At 46.8% G+C, this 20,167-nt stretch overlaps 1 protein-coding gene across 1 annotated transcript in view; it reads right to left on the bottom strand.

Moving 5' to 3' along the window:
• Positions 1-271: 271 nt before the first annotated feature.
• Positions 272-20,167, bottom strand: part of MCTP1 (multiple C2 and transmembrane domain containing 1) — a gene marked incomplete at its 3' end in the record, with an annotated part of 294,163 nt that continues 274,267 nt past the window's right edge. The window contains exons 18-21 of the mRNA XM_084278338.1: positions 9,966-10,075; positions 6,266-6,375; positions 2,010-2,107; positions 272-343 (exon numbers count right to left, since the gene is read on the bottom strand). Of these exons, the coding sequence (XP_084134464.1) occupies positions 272-343; positions 2,010-2,107; positions 6,266-6,375; positions 9,966-10,075 (390 nt within the window). The remainder of the gene's footprint in view (positions 344-2,009; positions 2,108-6,265; positions 6,376-9,965; positions 10,076-20,167) is intronic.

Below are 20,167 nucleotides of genomic sequence, written 5' to 3'. Positions count from 1 at the left end.
AAGGCTTTCAGACACAGCCCCCCCACTCCCCCCAAGGAAGAGCCCCCCAAAAAAGCCCTGCTCGACAGCGTCATCGAACGCGTCCCTACAGCGTGGAGTACCTATGCTCAAGGAGAAACGCCTTTGTACAGTATTTACAAAATCCCCCCAGTAGGTAAAAAGGCAAAATAAATAAAGAGCTCAGAGAAAGGAAATGCTGCTTAGGCTGTGGGGGCCTTTTTTCTTTCATCCTCCCCCAGCCTCTGCTAGACTCCTCGTGGCGTGGAGATGGCTAGACAGGGTTGTTTTTCTTCCTCTTGCTCGGGCTGTGGCTGGGGTCCTGTTTCAGCTCGTGGTATTGCACCTGTTTAAACACAACATTGAGGAGGAAACCGGTCAGGTGGCACTGGTGAGGAAAAGAAAGGTATTTCTACCTTTTTTCTCCACACAACCCCCCCCCCCCAAAAAAAAAACAAAGGAAGAGAAAGCAAGCCATCGTCCTGCAGACTGCATGGGATGGGCAGTTGTGACTCAACAGCAACAAGAGGAGAGATCTAGAGTGAGAAGGAAAAAAGGGGCCAGGAGAACCCTGCCAGGGGGTAAAACTGCGCTGGCACAAACTTTAAGAAGGCTTCTTATCATAGAATCATGGAATCCCAGCCTGGTCTGGGTTGGAAGGGACACCAAGGGTCACAGAGCTCCAACCCTCTGCCACAGGCAGGGACACCAACCTCCAGGCCTGGAGCTACACAAGGGTGCCCAGGGCCCCAGCCAACCTGGCCTTGAACACCCCCAGGGACGGGGCACCCACCCTCTCTCTGGGCAGCCTGTTCCAGCATTGTTCTTAATTTCTTTTCCCCACAAACTATAACAAAGAATGACCCACATCCTCTTTAATGAACTGGGTGAGCTTTCCTTGCAATGTTTCTTGCTTGCTTGTTTTCAGAGGCCCATCAGGGAGGGCCTCAGGCTTGGGGTGGGTGTGTGCACCCCATACCCTGTTCTTGTGCCAGCTCTGGACTGAAGCCATTACCCAAGGGATGGAGGATATAATCTTGGTGATACTGGAGGTGATTTATGTGCCTGGTGCTATCTTAATGCATGCACCTTCTCAGGAGATTGTGTGCCACGTTGCAGGAGCCTGTAATTCATAACCAGCTTGTTTTTAAAGGAGTTTATGAGCATGGTTGAACTGTGGCCACAGCTAAAATTTTCACCCCAGGTAAGGAAAGGCTGAAGTGCTTAATACAAACTCCAGCAGCTGGTACTGCCTCCAAAGCACTGGCCTTTTTTTTCTGATTGTTCCTACAACCCTTGAGGGTTGGACCTGATGATCTCTTCCAACCCTTATTATTCTGTGATTCTACAGGTCCTTATAGGCACAGCTGAGGTAACTCCTCACTGCAAACAGTCCAGCAGCTTCCTTAAGGTCCCCTGACTGGTTTTGTGCCAAAGAATATAAAGCTGAATCAAAGTAACTGCTTTAAAATATGTACTGTGTCACTTTCTGGGCCCCTCACTGCCAGAAGGACATGGAGGGCCTGGAGCGAGTGCAGAGAAGGGCAACCAGGCTGGGGAAGGGGCTGGAGGGCAAATCCTCTGAGGAGTGGCTGAGGGAGCTGGGGGTGCTGAGCCTGGAGAAGAGGAGGCTGAGGGGAGACCTTCTCCCCACCTCCCCTGCCCTGCCAGGAGGGTGCAGAGAGGTGGGCGATGGTCTCTGCAGCCAGGGGACAGGAGATGGGACAAGGGGCAATGGGCTCAAGCTGCCCCAGGGCAGGGTCAGCTCAGCTGGGAGGGAAAAGTTCTCCCCTGGCAGAGCTGTCAGGGCCTGGCCCAGGCTGCCCAGGGAGGGGCTGAGTCCCCAGCCCTGGGGGTGTTTAACAGAGGGGAGATGAGGTGCTCAGGGATCTGGTTTAGCACAGGACAGGGACGGTTGGACTCCAGGAGCTTAAAGGGCTTTTCCAACCTTGTGATGCTGGGATTCTGTATGGAGTTGACTACTGTATGGATGCCTTAACCATTATACACACCAGTTGCACATCTGAAGGAACTCTGGACAGGAAGTCGAGCAGCTCGTTGTTATCGATAGCGTAGGGACTCCGAAGCTTCTTTGTAAATTTATTGATGCCTGAAAAAGTGAAAGTTTAAATGTTACTACCATGATTTTAAAAAGGAGAAATAAAAACCCCTGATCACAAAGTTCTAGGAAAGGTTCTAGGATCCATTTCAAAGCCCGATATTTGCACTGAATTAATGAACAAATAGATTCTAAATTCAGGCTCTGAAACCCAGAATCTGCTCCTGTGGTTCCCCCTGCTTCAAAATGCAAAATTTCTAAGGATTTTTTCAAATGCCTCCAACATTTATTACTTAAAAAAAAATATAGAAACTGTGGTTGTTATGTGGAGGTTGAAAATAATGAGAGAAATCAAGTGCACTCCATCTCTGGCAGAGAAGATGAGCTGTAGTGGGCTGGACAGAAGATGCAGGTTTGGACACAAGGCAAATCCTTCCAATGCTAAGGATGGAGAAGCACCTGGGAAGTTAGTGACACATGGGTGATGTGAAAGCTTCAGGACGAGCTTACATGAACCTGAGTCTGGGACTGACAGATACTGATGATCTGATGGTGGTACAGAGAAGGGATGTGGTGTCACCCTTAGACATCACCACCTCACGATGCCCAACGACCATTAGTGTTCAGAAGCACCAAATGGAGCAGAAAGCAAGCTTTTAAGAGTTGTTTTCTTACCATCACATGCCAAGTCACTTTTCACATGAGATCACATGTGTGCTCTGGGAACATGTGTCTAGAACATGTGTGGGCATGGCACAAACTACACAGACCCTCACGTGAGTGGGAGAAAGCTGGGAGGGCATTAAAAATGGCCTGTTCCATGTAATTTATCAAGGCTGTATCAGAAATAAGATAGAGCAGTTTATCTTCCATGAAGCCTTTGGTATGTAGGCCTCTCAGAAAGCTTCAGCAAGGACATACAGGAGTGTGCAAGCTGCAGGCTCAGTAAGACCCTCAGCTTCCCACGCATGAATCCTCCTTCTGCAGTGTAGAGAGGAGATGCTGCGATGTCTTTATCTGGTGATTGAGCAGTGAGCATTGAGAATGGGTATCTGAGATACACATGCCATGGTTTAAGAAGGTCCTTTGCATCACCAAGTGACTGAGAAATTCGAGGTCTGCCCCACTGCTCATCATGATGTGGCCACTGACCCACCCACAGGTGGCTTCAGAAGTTGACAGGGTGCCACCTCATCACACTGACAAAGGGCCAGTCACCCAGTGAAAGTCAATGTGTGAATAAATCATGGTCAAGGCTCAAGGAAAGAGCTGAAGGGATGAGATGGGAGGCTACAGTGTCACTAGAAGCAACTGGCTGTGGAGAAGAACCTGGGAGTCCTGGAGGACAAGCAGCTCCCCATGACCAGCGCTGCGTCCTCGTGGCCGATGGAACCTGGGGCCTTGAGCAGACCATGGCTGAGGGGCCCAGGGAGGTTCTGTTCTCATCCCCTCTGCTCAGCCCTGCTGAGCCTCAGCTGAAGTTGGGTATCCAGTGCTGGGCTCCCAGTTCAGGACAGACTGGGAGCTGCTGGAGAGAGTCCAGGGAGGGCAAGAGGATGATGAGGGGCCTGGAGCACCTCTGGAGTGAGGGAAGGCTGAGAGAGCCAGGGCATTTCATCCTGGAGAAGAGAAGACTGAGGAGGATCCCCTCAACACTGACCAGTAGCTAAAGGGGGTGTCAAGGGGAGGGGGACAGACTCTTCTCAGTGGTGCCCAGCGACAGGACAAGGGGCAATGGGCACAACCTGGAGCACAGGAAGGTCCATCCCAATATGAGGAGAAACTTCCTCCCTCTGTGGGTGCCCAAGCCCTGGGCTGGGCTGCCCAGAGCAGTTGAGGAGTCTCCTTCTCTGGAGAGATCCCAACCCTGTGGTCCTGGATGTGATCCTGTGCAGCCTGCTCAAGGGGACCCTGCTTTAGCAGGGGATGGACTGGGTGATCTGCTGAGACCCCAGCAAAGCCCCCCGTTCTGTGACTCTGTGAACCTGTGGTCTAGTGAAGGTGTCCCTGCCCATGGCAGGGGACTGGAGGTTTGGGCTTTGAGGTCGTTCCATCCCAAACCCTTCTGGCATTCTGTGATTCTACAGGAGAAGTAAAATACAACAGGGGGGTTTAGGCCTTCCCTAGAAGCTTGAAAATCTTCTGATTAAATAATTTTCTTCATACCCTTTTCCATGTAACCATCTGCAGGACTCTGTAACCCACCCAGCAGGATTAGAGGCGGGTTCCAGCTCCACCATGGCTCACACACCACATGTTCAAGGACCAGCTGTGTCCATAGGACAAAACATGCCCAGGAGGGAAAGAACAGAGAAATTCTTACTAGGGCAGGCTGAAAGAAGCAGCCCCCAAGGAGACATGGAAGAAAGACAGTTACACAAAAGACCAGCTATAACAGAGGAACTTCCATCAAGCCCCTTGCTCCCGAAGAAGAAAATGGGCAGATGCTGCTGCAGACCAGCTCAAACATTCTACAGATGGAAGTCAAACAACTGAGGCCGTTTGTTTTCAAGTGCAGGACAGGTGAGTGGGATGAGGAAATTTTTATCCATGGGGTGTGAGGAGGCTAAAACCACCCAATAATGGAGAAAACTGGCATGTGGTTAAATTATTACATCGTTTGAGGGGACAGCTGCTCAAAGCTACACACAGCACGACATGGCTCTTGTGTGAGGGATTTTTCACCCCAAGCAGGTCTGGTCTCCTGGCATGACAGAAGAGGAATGGGGCCCTGAAGAGGCCTGGAATCTTGTGTGCTCTAGGAAGAATGAAGTTTTAAGACCAAATGAAGAGTTTGCATTGCATCCTAATGACATAGGGAATGTGGGGAATAAGCAAAATTCCAAGACAGGAGAAGATGATTGCTGCTTTTAGTTCCATAAAAAAAAGATTTCACTGACATCTTCCATATCGGCTCTTCTCCATCTTGTACGTTCTGCAGAAGGGCAGAAAAGCTGCTGGAGGGTCTGGAGCACAAGTGTGATAGGGAGCAGCTGCAGGGAGACCTGATTTCTCTCTGCAGCTCCCTGGAAGGAGGCTGTGGCCAGGTAGGGGTTGGTCTCTTCTCCCAAGTAACAAGAGATAGGACAAGAGGAAACGGCATCAAGTTGTACCTGGGCAGGTTTAGGATGGACAGGAGGAAAAATCTCTTCCTAGAAAGAGTGTTGGTGTTGGACCTGGAAAGGTGTTGGACCTGGCTGCCCAGAGAGGTGGTGGTGTCACCATCCCTGGAGGGGTTCAAAACCCAGGCACTCCAGGACATGCTGATGTTGGGACAGATGGTTGGACTTGATGATCTTGAAGGTCTTTTCCAGCCTTAAAGACCTAATGATTCTATGATTTATCTGTGAAGACTGTGCAAGAAAATTACTAATACTGGCTGATACATAACAGATACACTCCTTGGAGTCAGTTCAATGATTTTTATGTTGTCTCTTGAATTAGCTCAGAAGTTTTTACAAAGGCATGGTTGTTATTCCTTCCCTCAGATAGAAAGCCTAGCCACAGATTAAATCCTGACAGTGCTGTTCACAAATCCCTGCTCTTGTACAACTGCTGGTGGTGTTAAGTTGTATAAAAAATGTAGAAATGAAAAAAAAAACCTCTTGTAGAGTTATTTACAACTTATGTGGTAATGGCAACTCTTTAAAATTGGTATAAAGAATAAATATAAGGACAAGTAGTGAGGGTTTGGATCAATCCTAATTCCACCCCCCCCAGCCCACCCCTGGCTTTTGTTCATTATCACCCAGCCAAACACAACAGACACCTTTCTGTTGGACTAGAGGTGACCCTTTAAACAGGCTTCTCGTTGCCATGTTTACATACACATCCACAAGATGAAGTGCTGCAGTAAAAGAGGCATATTGTCCTAAATGCACTGTATAGATTGAAATGCCTCTGTTTGTGTATAAGTGGTGAAAATAAATCAGAGTAATATCTAGACAAAGCTACACTTTGATATATGAAGAATCCTCGTGGCTACATGTTTATAGTATGATGAAGTCCAGGATGCCAGCTGAGAAAAATGCATTTTGCAGGTGGGCCTAAATCTTTAAGCAGTTGTGATTTTTAACTAACCTGTCTGTTTCCATCATGGGGCAGCTTCATGACCATAAATACAGAACAGTCCTGACAATGTAAGTCATCCCTTAAAAAAACCAGCTTTTTTTCTAAGTGGCAGGGACTGTTAAAAAAGGCTTTACTTACCCCAGACAAGGACGATGTATCTCAGAGGAATGAAATACAGGATGATGGTGAACAGGGAGAGGGCAACGATTGCCAGCCAGCTCAGGAATGGGACAGTCCAATTGAATGTACTGAAAGGGAGATGAACAACAGTCAGAACCTGTGGTCACCCGACAGAGACAATGAAAGGACAAACTTGTGCCAGGCCCAGCGTGGCCAGCAGGTCTGGGGAGGGGATTGTGCCCCTGGGCTGGGCACTGGGGAGGCCGCAGCTGGAGTGCTGGGCCCAGTGCTGGGCCCCTCACTGCCAGAAGGACATGGAGGGCCTGGAGCGAGTGCAGAGAAGGGCAACCAGGCTGGGGAAGGGGCTGGAGGGCAAATCCTCTGAGGAGCGGCTGAGGGAGCTGGGGGTGTTGAGCCTGGAGAAGAGGAGGCTGAGGGGAGACCTTCTCCCCACCTCCCCTGCCCTGCCAGGAGGGTGCAGAGAGGTGGGCGATGGGCTCTGCAGCCAGGGGCCAGGAGATGGGACAAGGGGCAATGGGCTCAAGCTGCCCCAGGGCAGGGTCAGCTCAGCTGGGAGGGAAAAGTTCTTCCCTGGCAGAGCTGTCAGGGCCTGGCCCAGGCTGCCCAGGGAGGGGCTGAGTCCCCAGCCCTGGGGGTGTTTAACAGAGGGGAGATGAGGTGCTCAGGGATCTGGTTTAGCACAGGACAGGGACGGTTGGACTCCAGGAGCTTAAACGGCTTTTCCAAAGCAGGGTCCCTAGGACAGGTCACACAGGTCAGTGTCCAGACGGGGCTGGAATCTCTCCAGAGAAGGAGACTCCACACCCCCTGGGCAGCCTGTCCCAGGGCTCCCTCACCCTCACCGCCAAGAAGTTCTTCCCCACATTGGGGGGAACTCCCTGGGCTCCAACTTGAGCCCATCGCCCCCTGTCCTGTCCTCACAGACACTGAGCAGAGGCTGCCCATGGCCCCTGTGTTGTCCCACCTCAGCTATTGATCCCCATTGACCAGATCCCCTCTCAGTCTCTTCTCTCCAGCTGAACAGCCCCAGCTCCCTCAGCCTTTCCTCCCAGGGGAGATGCTCCAGGCCCTTCATCCCCTTCGCAGCCTCCTCTGGACTCTCTCCAGGAGATCCCTGGCTGGTTGATCCCAGGGATCCGAGAACTGGACACACCACTCCAGGTGGGGCCTGAGCAGGGCAGGGCACAATGCTGAACAATATAATGAAACAACAGTGGGTGAAAGAAGGAAATAAAAGCACTTTAGGTGGTTATAAAGAAAGAAAAAATGGAGAAAAAGGACAGAAGGAGGAAGAGAAGGAGGGAGTAGTGTAAGATGAAGTTCATTGAACCAAAGGCAAAGAAAAAGCTTTATCATTCCAGACAAAATCAAACCAAATAAATACTATTTCTTCATGGATAATGGAAGAGAATTTTTGGGATGCCCTCACAGTTTCAGGATATCAGCCATCCAACAAAGCCCCAGATTAAAACATCCTTAACAAGGGGCTACTCTGTGATAAAAAAAACCTGCTGATCACCTCATTTTGCAGAGGTTAAGGTATGGGCAGAGAGGAGGTGAAAGCTAACGACTCTTGAAACAGCCAGCACTGTGGCTCTCCAACCTCTGTGCATAGGAAGAGAGGCCAGATGGCCAATCTGTGTGTGTATCCCAAGGGAACGCTGGTTACAGGGTCCCTGGCTCCAGGGGATGGTTCCACCAAGGCACCACCATGTCAACGGTGTTGCATGACATTTACCCAGAAGGAAAATGTGGATTTGGCTTGGAATAGCCTGATGATACTCTTTAAAATATTACCACTAGCTACATGCCCAATCAGTGTGATTGCGTTATTTTGGCTCCTCTGGCTGAATAATTGCAATTATCTGAATTGCTAGCCATATTTTTCATAATGAGCTCTGGCTTCCTGTGTTTATTTGTCTTCTTTTCTCCCTGGCAATTTTGACATGTCTCCAGAGTGAACATTATGTTAGTGTCACTTGGTGTAGGATCTCTCCCTTTCTCCTCAGGGGACACCTGCTCTTTTCCCCTCTTCTGCACGCATTTGGGATGAACAGAAGGTTGAGGGTCTGCTCATGATCCTGTGACTCGGCTTTGTGCAACGGATCACAGACACGCCATGTGTGGGAACACTGGCTCCTCGCTGAGCAAACCTCCTTATGTGCTGTGTTAGCACAGCACTCAGTACAGGTTTCCCATTATAGTTTTAGGAACAAATGACAAAGATTTATAGGAAGATTCGGTCTCACTCGGTTTAGAAAAATTCTGTTGCTCTCATCTGGTATGTAATGGAACAAACCCTACTTCCAAAAGGCACAATTAGGAAAACTTAATCATCACGACAACTTCCACCAACAGCCTTTTGACAAAAGGCTGCCTTCAGAGAGAGAGAGAGGCTCATTTTTTGCTTGCCTGGAAAACTCGTGCAATACAACGCGCTTGTGCCGCTGTGAACATTGCCTGCCTGGAAGTGTCCCCATGGGAATGCTTCCCGGGCTTTCCTATTAGGGACTTTGCTCTTAAAAGCATAAATGGCAACCTCCTCTTCATCCTCAATCTGATATGCTCGCCGCTGCTGGCACATTTGAGGAAACACAACCTCAGAACAGCATGATAGATCAGGCTCTTGCTTCCTGTGGGTTGGGGTCCACCCAACGCATCAGTCTCCTAAATTTACTTCCAGTAGTCAGTACTTATTCTGGGACTGTCTCCCCTTGCACTGGGCTATGGTCTCATGGGTGTGGAGCATCACCATGGTGCAGGTGGCACTAGCAGTGGATGGGGTGGGTGCCTTATGGTCCTGGATCCCACCCAGAACAGGTTAAGACATGGCTTTAACTCTCCTGTTGGACACTGTGCGTGTCATTGGAAGCTTTACAGCAAAGCCTCTTGTGAAGCTGGCCTAACTCATTGTGGCTCCTGGCTCATCTCTCTGCCAGCAGCGGAAAGGCGTTTGGAAGGTGCTGCTCCCAACTTCTCATCCAGAGAGGGTGAGATGCTCTTGGCTTTGGAGGGCAACAAGCCAAGCCGATCCCATCCCTGCTTTGCATCTGATGGCTGGGAGACATCTTGCTGGAACCTGTCTGATCTCAAATAATAATCCTTACACTGCTTTTCATGGACCATGCCCAAAATACACCATGCTTCCTGCCACAAATGTCAGAACCTTTCTTGCTTAAGGCCTGAATTTGTTGGTAATTCTTATATATCATGTATTAGGTGCTACAAATTACATATGCTCTAGGAGGAAAGGTTCTGCTAACTCACATAAATACAACACCTCCAGGAATTGAACATGTGTATATCCTTAAAAACTGGAACTCCTATTCAGCTATTTGTTTCCTTTATCAAAGCTGTGTTTTTTATGGCTACTTTTAAATAACTACTGCACAGGCCTCACAAAAAGATAATCTTTCTGGTTTACTTCAATGCATTAGTTCTGATATTCCCCTCCCTCCCCAATTAATATACTTCTGAATTCCAAAATTAATACAACAGGATGTTCACTAACTGAGGGCCTCCACACAGCACAAAGTGAATAGAGATGAGTTTCAACAATGGGTCATCCAAAACTGGGGGTCCCCACCAAACAAAACACCCCAAAGAAACCAGAAAAAAGGTCTAACACCTTGTACTTCAGCCTGCAAAAAATAGGAGTAGTGTTGTAGGGGAATCCAGCACTTGTGTCAGCACTTACTTCTTGATTCTTTCTCCGAAAGAAGCCACTTCATCAAGAATATTCTGGACGCTGACACACACCTCCTGGATGGCATAAAGTCTGTTCATAAACCCTTTTTTTTCACTGTCCTAAAGAAAAGAACAGGAGTAGTTGAGTAAAAGACTTTCTGGAATTCAGAAAAGGACCGTGTATCCAACAGTTCAGTTTCAGAAGTGCACGTGCTACAGATCAATCTAAAAGTAATCGGTAAAACCTGGACAACCAGCATTTTCTGGTCCTTTAAGCAGTGCCCATTGACAGTAAGTATGTTTTAATATGTATGCTGAGCAGCATGTGCTTTTGTTTGCCAACTGACCTGTTTCTAAATGTGTGTTTCAATAAGGCAGCTCTGGTTTATAAACGTGTTGACGGTGCCGATCTTGTACGTTGTCTGCTCTCTCAAGTGGTAAGAGTCAAGAGGCAGAACAAGGGCAGTTTGTGGAAAAATGCTAATTCCTGGGCTGATGCCGGCACCAGCAAAATAAAGATCCCTTGTGGGAGGCACCGAGTGAGAAACCAGAAACACCCCAGCTCCCACAGACACCGTCCCCTCCGACGTATGGGGCTCCTCATGTGGTTTTTCTTCCCTGCTCCTTCAGGTCACGTTGGGCCAAACCATCAGAATGAAACAGAAAATGCCGAAGTCACCTGAACATGATATGAAGATGTGCTGCCCTTCTCCTTAACTAGGACCATGAGAGGCATTTCATTTGTCTTGGGAAAGACTGACTCATATCTAACATTTCACACCACATGGCACTCACTTATACATCATTCCATACACCTATTACACAATGGCAACTCTGCCAGTCCTTTAACACGTCCTCCGTGCTTCTTTCACTACACCATCCGGTAGCACCACAGCATTAGGACACCCCATAGACCCACCACACAGCTGGCAGCATCTGCCCCAGGCAGATACGTACATCACTCAGCGGCAGACGAGCCATTAGATACGTGTTCGAGTTGCCAGATCTACCTGTGTGTCAGGGCAGACAGCAGGCCTGCCGGCGGCCTAGCTCTCTTCACCAGACACAGGCCCTGACAATATCCTCCTGTTCCCATGAGACAGGAAACATTACTCATGCTGAGAGGATCTTAATAATCATATTCTCAAAACACAGAGGCCTTGATGACAGGGGTACAGACTGCCCTAAACCAAGAAGAAGTGATGGGAAGGTACTTGGGAGTAACGGAACATGTTCAGAACCAGCCATAATAAGATGGCCAAAACAGCCAGTGTGCAGATGCTTTTAGGCATCAAAGACAAACTAAGGATATTAAGCTATAAGATATGTTTATCAGGACTCGTTATAATCACTAACCAATCAGTGGGGTGTAAACAGTGGATGTAACCCATTAGCAGTTTTTCATCTTGCCACGTTTGCAGTAACAAATGTCCATAATCTGTGTGATTTCACCCAGTAAATGGCTTCACCTAAAATTCATATCGAATTGCGTGTTGCTCATTGCTGGTCTCCACACCTGTGTCCACCTCATCATCTGTTCTACCCTTCTGCTTGGCTGGTGAGCACACGCTCACTCTTCTGTTCTTCCTTGCCAGCATTCAAGTGTTGCTATGCACGGAAGGTATGGGGGATGTAGCTCCCACTGCCTTTAAAACATGACGAGAGCAGCCCATGACTCAAAAAGCACATAACATGTCAGTCATGGGCACAGAAAAAAAAGAGAAAGATGTAGGGGTGGTGCCATTGCAGGAAGTAATTTAATTACCTCCTTACTTTACTGAGGATTCTATACACTACTGGACTTTGATTCACAAAGCCATCCATTTATGGCAATGTGCAAGTCTAACCATAATTTCATTTTTTGTTGTATTTATCGATGTTCTTTGTGGTCCTAAAAATGTCATTTTTTCTTCAAAAACATTTTTGCCATTTGCCCTTCAAAACCAGGAATCACCCTCCCTGAGATGTTTTCTGGTGTCTTTGGCAGATTTGCCATCAGAGATTTGCCATCTGCCTACCTGAGCAGATATTGCTTCCTAGGAGAACCTAACAAGGTGCTGCTTGAGTACATCAACACACTCCATGGACTGTTCCTCAACTGGATCTCCTCCTGCTCTGACGACATGTTCTTTTTTTTCCTCAAAAGCTTTTTATCTCTAAACCCAGGCAGGCTGCAGCATCAAATCCACACAGAGCCAATAGTGCTCTCAAAAAAATGCTGTGTTGGATGGGATTAAAAAAAACCCCAAACACCACCATGGAAAAGAAGGACAATTTATCTTTTTTTCCCCAGACTGCATGTTTATGTCCAACATTTCCAATGGATTGTTGCTGTGTTTACCTGTCTGCTTTAAATTCAATCAGTTTTCTCAAAATAGGAAATTGAAAGAAAAATATTTCAAGATCAGCAAAGTATTTGATTAAAAAGTTGTTCAACATTTTTGCCATCACACACCACACAACAGCCTCTATAACTGCCTCCAGCACCTAAGAAATCTGCACATGTTGCATTTCATGCATCTTTTCTTCTCCTGGCACTTTGACTAGAAGACAGCATATTGGTCCACTCACTTTGTTGTTGTGTTCACTGCCTTAATAAGCTATGTTGGATAAGGAAAACATCATTTAACATGTAATTGTCTGAAGTTACATCAGTGACACAGGTTCTTCAACTCTGTCGTCAAGATTTCTGATGAAGATGAAAGCGTTTAGCTAGGGAACACATTCCCTAAAAATATACAACCTTGAGACAGAGAGAGATGGAATAACTGCTTCCAGTGACTGGGTGCAATTAGAAAAACATCCGACAAACCACTTCACAGACAGCAAAAGAGCCAGCTTCTCAGGCAACATGAAGGACCTCATGTTCTTGATCAAGATTAATAAAAACTTGCATCACAAAGAAGTGTTCTTTCAGGGATGACCATAACCAACAACCACTGGTATCAACTACAACCAGTGCTGCACAGCAGCACCGAGCTGTTTGTGAGGTTACTTCCTTAACTTTGATTACACTGGTGAAGTCTTGCCAATGAGTAGACAGGTAGTCAGCTTCTGAGGAGGTGCAGTGCACCACGTTTCATGTGAGATCAGGAAAGAGGAATTCCTGCCCTATTCACTCATGTAAAGCCCATACTTCCAGTACAGGAGAAACATGGAAATAATCTGTTTCCTTATACAGCAGAAGCAAACTATAAACCACGCAGAAATCATGGGTGTTTTTCTGCTTCTCAAGTATGTACACACCTTGCCTCTTCAGTTTAGTTTCTCCCCTCTCAATAAAGTTAAGATTCATCATCAACTTGTGTGAGAAAAGCATTATGTCACTGTAACAAAAGCAGTACCCTTTGTGACACCTGCAGAATGCAACCAGGATTACCTTCATTGGTTCTGAGGCTGGTTTTCTTTACAAATATTTTACAAAGCAAACTTGTACCTTTTATTTTTTTAATACAGCTGTTTTACATCATTCCTCCCCCCCCCCCCCCCCCGAAAAATCCCCAAAGACCAAAAAAGACAGAGAAAGAATCATTATTTCCACCCCCTCCTTGCACCTTCTGAGTTTAAAGAGAATTTGTTGACATACTCCAATGCAGGAATAGACAAAACAGCACAGGGAAGAGGAGGTGGTCAGAAGGATCAGGGTTCACCTTTAGTTAAACTAATTCCACATGCCCCACAACTATTAGCTGCTTTTTATTTCCTGCTCTGAAGATTTGTGGAGAAAATAACCTGGCCTAGGGAAAAGCTGCACTGATTTTCATCCACCAAGATACCATGTTAGCAAATACAACATATGAGCCACCTTGAGCAAACCAAGGTTCTCAGTAACCTGTTTTTTCAAACAGTACTGGAATTTCCTTCCCACAGAAAGATGGGTTGGGACTAGAATCAATTTCATCATTTGCATGGCTGCAATTGTGAAGTTTCTGGAAATAACTGCCATTTAAATAGCAGATAAAAAGATAACAGTGGTTTTATTACAATTTAATTTCCATTATTTGTTTGTTTGCAGTGGGCTTAAGTTATCTGAAAAGCAGGATGTTTGCTAGGGGATGGCTTCAAACATAACCTGCAAAAGGAATTGATGTTGATGGTCTGACTTGAATCTAGAAAAGGGAAGGAACCCAAAATAAGGGCTGAGACCACATCCTCCTCCTCCTCCTTTATAGTAAATAGTAGATTAGGCATTGATATACTGCTTTGCCAGTAGTAATCCTTAACTCTTGTAGACTAGTTTTCAGCCTTAACTGTATTTTACATTTGGCAAAATGAAAGCAAATCAAAATAATGGACTAGCTCTGGATTGTGTGGAGCTAACTCACATGAAACCTTGAATACAACTCAACTGGTCTGAGCCTCTGTACTCCCTGGACTATGCTTCCAATCCCGTGATAAAATAGAGTCACTTCCTTCAGACAGCATTGTATCTCTAACCCCCAAACCTCTCTCTTCTCTAGGTTAAGCATTTATAAAACAAATGCTTCAAAAGACAGGGAAAGAGGAAACAAACATGCCAGACTAAAAAGCAAACTTTGGTAAAGTTAAAGGAATTAATCCAGAAATAAAAAAAAAAGAGCTTTAAGTGAAAGGAGAAAGTTTTAGTATACAGAACTGAACATTTTATGGTGGATAGCTCTCCCATCAGTAACTGTGAAGCAGGAGAGGAAGGCACAGATCATAAATTCACAAAAATCACAGGAGAGCTTCAAGAATCGAAGTAAAGGTTGAAATTTTTAGGAGATACTGTCTGGGAAAGGCAGAGGCTTCCAGATGCAAAGAGAAGGCTGTGGGGGGACCTCACTGCAGCCTCCCCGTCCCTGAAGGGACCCCAGGAACAGGAGGGGAATGGGCTTGTTAAAGGGCAGAGACTGGCAGGACAAGGGGGCTGGAGTGAAGCTGGAGGAGGGAAGGGGGAGAGGAGAGACTGGGGGGAAGTTCTTTGCAGAGAGAGTGGTGAGGGGCTGGAAGGGGCTGCCCAGAGAGGGGGTGTGTGCCCCGTCCCTGGGGGTGTTCCAGGCCAGGTTGGCTGGGGCCCTGGGCAACCTTGTGTAGCTCCAGGCCTGGAGGTTGGTGTCCCTGTCTGTGGCAGGGGGAGTTTGTAACTCTATGATTCTTCCAACCCAGAGCATTCTATGATTCTATGACTCTATGATCTTCCAGAAATGCTCCTCATTGCCCCAGCTGGTACAACAGACCACCTCTGTGCAAACCACAGCCACCGGGACAAAGCCCAACTAACTTGTTCCAGGTACAGAGAGAGAAGATGAAGCCAAGGGTGAGAGCAAGAGTGCTCATCCAGTACACTGAAAGTGCTGTGGCCCTGTCACTTGGTCACCAGATGATACAGGCTCTCTTCTTTGCTTGTGTCATGCCGCCCTCATGTCATCTCCCAGCACAAGTCTCAGCCGCTCGCAGGCTGCGATGCCCTGGTAGGTCTCCCCTTGGAGACTAAGGAAGGAGACCCAGAAGTGCTGGTAGGAAACACGTGAGCCCTTTACAGACAGGATTCATTAGTACCTCCCAGGGAGGACATGCAGACACCAGCTGTTGGGTACTGTCCTATCCTCTGGCTGCTGCACAAAATACTGTCACTGGGGGTTAATGACTTCAGCAATTACCTCCTAGACTCTAACCTTGGCTTTCTGGGAAGGTCACTGAGAAGAAGTTACTAAGCCAACACTGTATGAGTGCTGGAGGCACTTGATCTCCTCCAGGTCTTCTGAAGCCTTATCAAAAGGCTACAGATCTGGTGTTGGATACACAGGTTAAGTCATTATTTTGTCATTTCTCCCAGGGAAATGGAGAGAGGTCAGACAGCCATGATGATACTGTTATAGTGAAGCTGGCTGTGGATGTACAATCATGAGGCAAAGCTGAATGGTCTAGAGGACCTGGAAAGGTGCACAGCTTGACCTGAAACTGTCCTCCTCCCTTACATCTATAATGAACTGAGAGTCTCAGGGTGTTTTAACCGCTCTTCCCTCTTGCAGGCAGCCACCTGTGGAGTGCCATAACCATAAGTTGGTCTTGCCAACTTCCCTTATTGAAAAATTAAGGGAGGACTCTGGAAGACATTCAAACCTTTCCGTGGAAGAGTAATGACTTAGAAGTTTCCACCCTCCTAGTAAGCCAGCTCGTATCTTTTAGTTATTTTAAGTAGTGACTGACAACATGGCAGGCAGACAGGTACCAGCATATGTTCTCCCCTTAGCATCAACAAAAGGGAAGGTCCTCATCCCATCCTGAAAAGGAACAGTGGGAGCAGGCTTGCTTGCAGCACTGGCCCAGTTCCACACTGGACATCAAAGCCCAGATTATGTTAAACAATCAGAACTAAGTCTTCCAACTATGGGCTTTGCTCTTGCCCATATTATCTGGCATCGCACCTACACTGACTGCATCCTAAAGACACTACCACTTGTTTCCAAATACTGAATAGGTGGTGAAAAGCACTTATTTATTAAAAGAATAGGGTTTTATACAGAATACAAAATACAGAATCACCAGGTTGGAAGAGACCTTTGAAGATCATCAAGTCCAACCATTCCCATCCTGAGCTAAACCAGATCCCTGAGCACCTCAACTACCCTTTTTCTGATCACATCCAGGGAAGGTGACTCAGCCCCTCCCTGGGCAGCCTGTTCCAGCCCTGACAACTCTTTCAGTAAAAAAATTTTTTCTAATATCCAATCTAAACCTGCCCTGGCACAGCTTCATGTCATTGCCCCCTGTTCTATCTTCTGTGTCTTGGCTGAAGAGACCATCACCCACCACTCTGCACCCTCCCTTCAGGTAGCTGTAGGTGGTCATAAGGTCTCCCCTCAGCCTCCTCTTCTCCAGGCTCAACACCCGCAGCTCCCTCAGCCGCTCCTCAGAGGATTTGCCCTCCAGCCCCTTCCCCAGCCTGGTTGCCCTTCTCTGCACTTGGCTCAAGGACCTCAGTGTCCTTCTTATGGTGAGGAGCCCAGAACTGCACACAGCACTCAAGGTGTGGCCTCACCAATGCTGAGTACAGGGGCACAATTACCCCCCTAGACCTAATTGTGGAGAGAAATGTCATTTGTCATCATGACTATTAAAGAAAGAAGCGACAAAATGTCACCACCTAGTTGGCATTCCATATTTAAACCAGCAGAAAGTGGGCACAATGGGAACCACATAAACATGTGGACGAAAGCCCTGAAGATTCACTGTTTATGAAGACACCACGTCTGTGAGCACGAACATTACAACAATCTGTTCTTCCCTCAAACACACACTGAGAGTTGATAAAAATCACTTTGAACCTTCTGTGACTTTTTGGCACTATTACCTACGCAATGAATTAAGACTTTTTCGTGCTGCAGTGCCAGAACATAAATATAAAATTGGGGGGGAGGGGGGAAAAGAAGTCACGAGCCACAGTAATAATTCTAGGGAAAAGGATGATCCTGCAAGCTTTCTACAAAGTAGAGAAATAACACTTTATTGGCAAGTCTTATGTAAATTCTCATCCAATGGAAATTTTTTGCCAATGCTATTAATTTTCTTTTCCTCCCTCCTACATACCACAGTGCTGCCCAACGCTGTTTAAACTTGTTCTTTCCTCACCTCTCCATCCCAGCACGTTTTAATACTGTAAAGCTAACAGTCCTGATAGAATACAGAAACATGAGGCAACAGTGATGTGCCATCCCACTGAAGAGCCATCTAGTTAGAGGAAACAAAAACTTAATTTTTCCCATTTCTGATACCTTTTTGGCTGATCCTGAGCCTTTATGAGGTGTGCATTTCATAAACAGACTAATCTACTTTGTTACTTGAAGAGGGGGGAGGCTTGTTTGTTCACAGTGATACTTTCAGGGGCAAAACTAAGTCAACGATGCCCAATAATGCCGTACCTTTCCTGACATGTTTCTGCTGGACTGGAAGCTGGCACATGTGATGCCCATCTACAAGAAGGGCTGGAAGGAGGACCTGGGGAACTACAGGCCTGTCAGCTTGACCTCGGTGCTGGGGAAGGTGATGGAACAAATCATCTTGAGTACCATCATGCAACACATGCAGGACACTCAGGCCATCAGGCCCAGTCAGCATGGGTTTAGGAAAGGCAGATCATGCTTGAACAACCTGATCTCCTTCTATGACAAGGTGGACTGTTTGGATGAGGGGAAGGCTGTGGATGTTGTCTGCCTGGACTTCTAGCTGGAGAAACTAGCCACTCATGGATTAGATGGGTATACTCTTTGCAGGGTTAGAAACTGGCTAAATGGCTGGGCCCAAAGAGTTCTAGAAGGCCAATGGCATCCTGACTTGTATCAAAAACAGCATGGCCAGTAGGTGTAGGGAGGTGATTGTGTCCCTGTACTTGGCATTGGTGAGGATGCACCTTGAGCGCTGTGTCCAGTTTTCAGGTCCCTTCCTTTCCAAAGAGTTCTGGAATTCTGTGATTCTACCAAAGAACAAACGTTGGCCATGAGTTTGCAGTTGGATTTGTAAATTCCAGTGGTTCTAACAGCATCCACCTTCTCTCTATGCTGAATGCAAAAATGCAATTAACAATGGGCTCATTAATGCAACTAATGAAGCTCTGCAATACAAGTGTGAGGAATGGCAATGTTGAAAGTTAAATATCTGAGTTCCAATAATGTTAGTAAGGCAAGGAAAGTGCTAGTTCCATTGGAAAGGTCATTTTCAGTAAGAATAGCCCTGCTATGTGAGAGTGTGGAAAGAAGTTGGGTGCAAACAAGTTGTACCAGCTAGTATACAAATTCTGCATTTGTTTGGGATTGAAAGGAACAGAATGATGAAGGATTTTGGCTAGCAAACCACCTGAATTTTTAAGATGCTTATCTAAATCATACCCACCCAAACTTTGGGCACTTGGTACCAATGAGAGCCTCATCAAAATAATGTAGTGCTCTGTTTTGAAAGTTTAAAGTGGCCTCAAAATTCATCTTTCAATAAATGTCTATACTGCTGTCACTGATTGATACGAAAGGAAGGTTATGGAGTCCTGCTGAGTAACAGTAATTCAAAATTTTCAGTTGCAGTCCTGAAATACACTGGATGCAGCAGGTGTAAAAGTCAATTTGATGTTTTAATGGACATAGCACATAATTTTCCTTTTCTCCTTAAAAAGATGATGATGATGATAAACATGCTTTTGCACAGAGGGTGAAGAGTGACTATTCACAACCACGTCCACACCAAACTAGGACACTATCTCCACACCCAAGTCTGCATTTAGATTTATTTTACTGTCTCTGGAAGTTTCCAGCCCTGTGTTGACAGGATCTTATGATGTTGTAATTCTTATGTGAGCTGTTCACCTAAACAAACACAGATAATAATTTTACACTAACTTATCAGCTGGACCTGGAAAGGTTAAGAGACAGAGCAGCTCAAATTGGTTCTGCTGCCAAAAGACCTGAATCTCCAAAGCAGGACAGTAGAGGGTAACCTCAAAGTTGTTACCAGCATAATATCAACTGTTGCCACTAGATACAGCAAAAGGAGTCAAATACTGATCTAAAAGATGATTTGGCACTACAGCCTCATATTTCTATTTAATGAACTATTAATTATGAACTATTCTCCTCAGAAAGTGGTGAGGGGCTGGAAGGGGCTGCCCAGAGAGGGGGTGGGTGCCCCGTCCCTGGGGGTGTTCAAGGCCAGGTTGGCTGGGGCCCTGGGCAACCTTGTGTAGCTCCAGGCCTGGAGGTTGGTGTCCCTGCCTGTGGCAGGGGGTTGGAGCTCTGGGACCCTTGGGGTCCCTTCCAACCCAGACCAGGCTGGGATTATGCGATTCCATGATTCTATGGTTCTATGAAAGAGGGAAGGAAGGAAGGAAGGAAGGAAGGAAGGAAGGAAGGAAGGAAGGAAGGAAGGAAGGAAGGAAGGAAGGAAGGAAGGAAGGAAGGAAGGAAGGAAGGAAGGAAGGAAGGAAGGAAGGAAGGAAGGAAGGAAGGGAAGGAAGGAAGGAAGGAAGGAAGGAAGGAAGGAAGGAAGGAAGGAAGGAAGGAAGGAAGGAAGGAAGGAAGGAAGGAAGGAAGGAGGAAGGAAGGAAGGAAGGAAGGAAGGAAGGAAGGAAGGAAGGAAGGAAGGAAGGAAGGAAGGAAGGAAGGAAGGAAGGAAGGAAGGAAAGGAAGGAAGGAAGGAAGGAAGGAAGGAAGGAAGGAAGGAAGGAAGGAAGGAAGGAAGGAAGGAAGAAGAAAGAACCTACGACAG

This window comes from Gallinula chloropus (genome assembly GCF_964237585.1).
Source record: "Gallinula chloropus genome assembly, chromosome: Z".
Lineage (NCBI taxonomy): Eukaryota > Metazoa > Chordata > Aves > Gruiformes > Rallidae > Gallinula > Gallinula chloropus.
This window is presented reverse-complemented; position numbering and strand designations above follow the sequence as displayed.